The 5,000-nt window shown below is 42.0% G+C and overlaps 1 protein-coding gene across 5 annotated transcripts in view; it reads right to left on the bottom strand.

The window, feature by feature from the left end:
* Nucleotides 1-5,000, bottom strand: part of LOC127005244 (metabotropic glutamate receptor-like) — a gene marked incomplete at its 5' end in the record, with an annotated part of 34,504 nt that overhangs the window by 20,393 nt on the left and 9,111 nt on the right. For 3 of the 5 annotated variants that reach the window (XR_007758402.1, XR_007758401.1, XR_007758403.1), the window contains 2 exon segments: nt 2,730-3,450; nt 4,654-4,852. Coding sequence is in view for 1 of the 5 variants with exons in the window: in XM_050874009.1 (XP_050729966.1) it covers nt 3,245-3,450; nt 4,654-4,852 (405 nt within the window). 5 annotated transcript variants of the gene reach the window in all.

Here is a 5,000-nt window from a genome sequence, read left to right as displayed (position 1 = left end):
AGGAAGAAGGAGGGGAAGGAAGAGAGTGAGAAAGGAACGAAGGGAAGGGGAGGAAGAGGGGGAGGGGGAGAGAAAAAGGGGGGTAGGGGGAGAGGGGAGAGGGGTGCAAAGTGCCTTACGCAGTCACCCATTACTCCCCCATCACTCACACTTTCTCCCCACCTCCTCCCCTTCTCCCCCCCTCCCCTCCCCCGTTCCCTCTTCCATCAGGGCCGCTACGGAAAGAGGGGAGATAGAGGGGAGGGGGGAAAGGGTGGGGTGATAGGGGTGGGGAGAGAAAGAAAACGGAGACTTATAAAAACAACGCGAAAAAAAACGAAGTAAAACGAGTTGAAGGACGAAAATAAAACGAGATTGAAACGAAAAATACGAAATGGATACGAAAAAAAAAAACGGGAATACGTAAAAAAAATAATAAGACGATATATACAACAAAAAGGAGAAAAGACGAAAGAAAACGATTTAAATGAAGAAAAAACGAAAAATCTAAGAAAATGGGAAAGACAAACAAAAATATCTAAAAAAAAAAAACGAAAAAAAAAACGAATTAAAACGAAAAAAAACAAAACAATCTCAGTAGCATAGAAGAATATTAAACGTGTTCTTCTACCGGCGTGTGTGTGTGTGTGTGTGTGTGTGTGTGTGTGTGTGTGTGTGTGTGTGTGTGTGTGTGTGTGTGTTTTAATTAGTGAAAGATCGTCTCAGCTCTAAATCTATCTATATGTACACGCATTCACACACACACACACACACACACACACACACACGATAAAACGGTCTCTATTAGATATATTTATCTCTTTAACTTAACTATATATTTACAGTTTAAATACTCTCTCTCTCACATTATATTCTTTCTTTCTTATATCCTATTTCATTATTATATTACAAAGGAATGCATATATATTTTATTTTTACAGTATGTGTGTGTGTGTGTGTGTGTGTGTGTGTGTGTGTGTGTGTGTGTGTGTGTGTGTGTGTGTGTGTGTGTGTGTGTGTGTGTGTGTGAATGAAGTCTATCTATCTATCTATCTATCTATCTATCTATCTATCTGTCTGTCTACCTTTCTCTCTCCTTCCTACCCTCCCTCTCTTTCTCCCTTCTCTCTCTCCCTTCCCTCCCTTCCTTCCCTCTCTCCCTCCCTCCCTATCTAACTATTAGTCTCCCTACCTTTCTTTCTCTCTCCCTTCTTCCCTCCTCCTTTCCTCCCTCCCTCCTTACCTTACCTTACCTATATATCATTCTCTCTACCTTTCCTTCCCTCCATCCCTCCCTCTCTCCCTCCTTCGCTTTCTCCCTCTCTCTCCCTCCCTCCCTTACCTTACCTTACCTTACCTTACCTACTTACCTAACTAGCTTGGTCCATTAAGGTAAGATTGAGCCACAGGTAAACACAAACACAGGTAACTCTTTCGCTTGATTGTGTGTGTGTGTGTGTGTGTGTGTGTGTGTGTGTGTGTGTGTGTGTGTGTGTGTGTGTGTGTGTGTGTGTGTGTGAAACTGCCAATTTTCTTTACGACCTCTGCTTTGTGGATGAAAAGGAGGAGGAGGAGGAGGAGGAGGAGGCGGACGTGGAGGAAATATTGTGGAGAAAGGAAAGAGAAAGGAAAATGCGGTAAGAAAAATAACAATAATAATAAGTAGAAGAAAAAGGAGAAAAAGAAGAGGAGGAGGAGGAGGAGGAGGAAGAAGAGGAGAAAATATTTTGGAGGAAAGAGAGAGAATAACAGACATAAAAAACAATAATAATAATAAGAAAAAGAAGAAGAAGAAGAAGAAGAAGAAGAAGAAGAAGAAAAAGAAGAAGAAGAAAAAGAAGAAGAAGAGGAGGAGAAGGAGGATTAAGATGGACATTAAAAAAAATAACTGAATAAAGAATAAAATCACAATAAAGAGAGAAAGAAGGAAAAAAGAAAACAAAAAACAAAACATATAAACATCAGAAAAGCGACAAAAAAGAACAGAGAATCGAATCACTTAAAAAAGAACAATAAGAAAAAAATTAATGAAATAAAAACTAAAATAAAAACGAAATGAAGGGATCAAAGTCTCTTCAAAAAGGATCAAACACAAAACACGAAAAAAATAAAATAAACGAAGTGAAAAAAAACATGAAAAAAACACAAACAAAAACAAAACATAACCTGAAAGACAAAATAAAAAAACAACATATTAAAAAGATTTGATTGGAATAAGATAATAATAATAATAATAATAATAATAATAATAATAATAATAATAATAATAATAATAATAATAATAGAGGAAGAGGAAAAGGTAATGAAGAATAAAAGGGAAAACTGAGGAAGAGAAAGGAAAATAATAAAGATAAGGAAAAGAGAGGAAAAAGAGGAAAATAATAAAGAGAAGGAAAACAGGGAGAGAAAAAAGAGGAAAATAATTAAGGGAAGGAAAACAGAGAAAAGAAAAAGAGGAAAATATTGAAGGGAAGGAAAACAGAGGAAAAAGAGGAAGATAATGAAGGAAAAAGAGGAAAAAAGAGGAAAAAAGGAAAATATAAAAGGGAAGGAAAAACAGGGAGAGGAAAAAGAGGAAAATAATGAAGAAAAAAAGGAAAAAAAGGAAAAAAAGGAAAATATTGAAGGGAAGGAAAAGAGGAAAAAAAGGAAATAATGAAGGAAAGAGGAAAATAATGGAGGGAAGGAAAGTTAGAGAGGAAAAAAGGAAGAAAAAACAACTCAACACCAGAAGACAAACACGTACACACCCACTCTGCTCTTTTCTTCACTTGTCTTCTTCCTCTCCTCTTTTCTTCCTTTCTTCATCTTCATTTTTTACCTCTTCTTCGTTCTTCTTCTTCTACCAGCGTCATCATCTCTTCTTTTTCTCCCACTTCTCTTTCTCTCTTCCTCTTCTTAACCTTCCTTTCATCTTCCTATCTTCTCTTCTTCCTCCTCCTTTTCGTCTCCTATTTTTATCTCTTCTTTCTCATTCTCTCATCTCCTTTTCTTCCTTTCCACAGCATCCGTTCTTCCTCATCTCCTCTCATCTCCTCTTCTTCCTCATTCTTTTCATCTCCTTTTTCTTCCTTTCCACAGCATCCCTCCTTCCTCATCTCCTCTTCTTCCTCATTCTTTCATCTCCTTTTTCTTCCTCTCCACAGCATCCTCATCTCCTCTCATCTCTTCATCTCCATTCCTCCAGCATCCCTTCATCTGCCTTGTCTCATCTCCCCATCTCTTAACTTCCCCATCATCCATTTCTCCTCACCCATCTCCCCTTCTAAAGCTGGACATCCGGGACATCCTGCACGGGGCCGTTGAATGCTGGGGGCGTGGGTGAGGGCGTGAGGGTGACGACGAGGGTGCAGCGGTGCTCGGGGAGGGGGCAGGAGGAAGGGGGACATGTCTGGGTGGAGGAGGTGGGTCTTGGCTGTCCCCCTCCCATACTTCTTATCTTTTCGTGTAGCTCGTAGTCCAAGGGGAAGACTGGGGGGGGGGGAGGGGAGAGAAAAGAGGGGTGGTTGTTAGTTTGCATGGGGGTAGAGGGGAGGTAGTATGTATGGGGGAGAGGAAGAGGGAGGGGAGATATATGAGTTTGGGGTGAGTAAGATGGATATGGGAAGATATATGAAGACTTGCACATATATACACCTCTCTCTCTCTCTCTCTCTCTCTCTCTCTCTCTCCTAATTAATCTTCCATATCTTACTTTCTAGCATTTTCTCCCTTTCTCTCTCTCTTTCATTCTCTAAGGCTGCGCGCACAACGAACGCTGGTTTTCTCGTGCGAGACACCAGCGCCAACAGGCGTCAACCGGCGCCAAGAATATCACCATGTAACTGAATGTAAGTGAGCACAGGAGCCAGGCAGCCAGCGTCAACCAAAAAGATTCCCCGAGACCATTCTTGCCTGCACCCTCGCACGAGTGACGTCGCTGTTTTGATTATGGAAGTTGAATTACTTATTAGTAAAGTGTTTGAGAGAGCGCCCTTGTGGGATAAAAGGGATAAACAACAAGCAAATAGGAATGTGACTGACAAGCTGTGGAAGGAAGTCAGCAAAGAGCTAGATAGTGAAGGTAAGAACATAAAATACTTGTTATTTATGCAGTGTAGGTAATTAATATATCATATTTAACGTTCATAACATGATGTAACCATTCAATGAAAAGATGGTGGTATTCTCCATACTCTCTTCTGTTTCTATTTATAGAATGTGTCCTCTTTTCTAAAATTCAGTCTTGCGTGCGTATTCTCGAGCGCAATTAGCTCGTCATCAGAGGATGAGTTTGACATGATTGCTCTGCACCTGTTTCTTAACGACTGAAGCAAAACTTTCCATCTCCGCGCTGGTCATAGCAGATTACCAGCGCCCGTTGTGCTCACCTACTCGCGCCTGAAACAAGCGCGAGTCACAGCAGATCGGCGCTGGTGTCTCGCACGAGAAAACCAGCGTTCGTTGTGCGCGCAGCCTTAGTTTCACACCCTCTCTCTTTCCCTCTTTCTCTCATCTCCACCTTTTCTCTCTCTCTCTCTCTCTCTCTCTCTCTCTCTCTCACACACACTTTGTCCTTCACTCATTCACCTTCAACTTTACTTTATCTTTCCTCTTTCTCCCTCAGCTTCCATCTTTTCCTCATTTTCCTTATGACTCCCTCCTCCTCCTCCTTCGTCTCTTCCTCTCTCTCACCTTCACTCTGCGTCCCGGAGTCCACGCGCTGAGATGACGAGGACAAGTTATTCCTGACGGTGGAGTACTTGGTCATCATGGACTGTCTGACGTTCCGCTCGGGGTGCAGCAAAATGATGTACAGCTTGGGGGTGAACAGGCACACCAGCGCTACCGTGGCCGAGAGGGAGACGGTGACCGAGGTGGTGGTGATGCGGAGCTGTTGGTGATGAAGGTGGTGGGTCAAGTGGTGAAGTGGTGATGATGAGGGGGAGGGATTGGTGACGCGCGGTTGGTTTTGGTGGTGTTGTGAGGGTGGTAGTGCAGTGATTTTGGTGTTGACAGTGGTGGTGTTGTGAGGGTGGTAG

The sequence above is a fragment of the Eriocheir sinensis genome, chromosome 29 (assembly GCF_024679095.1).
Source record: "Eriocheir sinensis breed Jianghai 21 chromosome 29, ASM2467909v1, whole genome shotgun sequence".
Lineage (NCBI taxonomy): Eukaryota > Metazoa > Arthropoda > Malacostraca > Decapoda > Varunidae > Eriocheir > Eriocheir sinensis.
The sequence above is the reverse complement of the archived record's forward strand: the minus strand, read 5'-3'. Positions and strand labels throughout refer to the sequence as shown.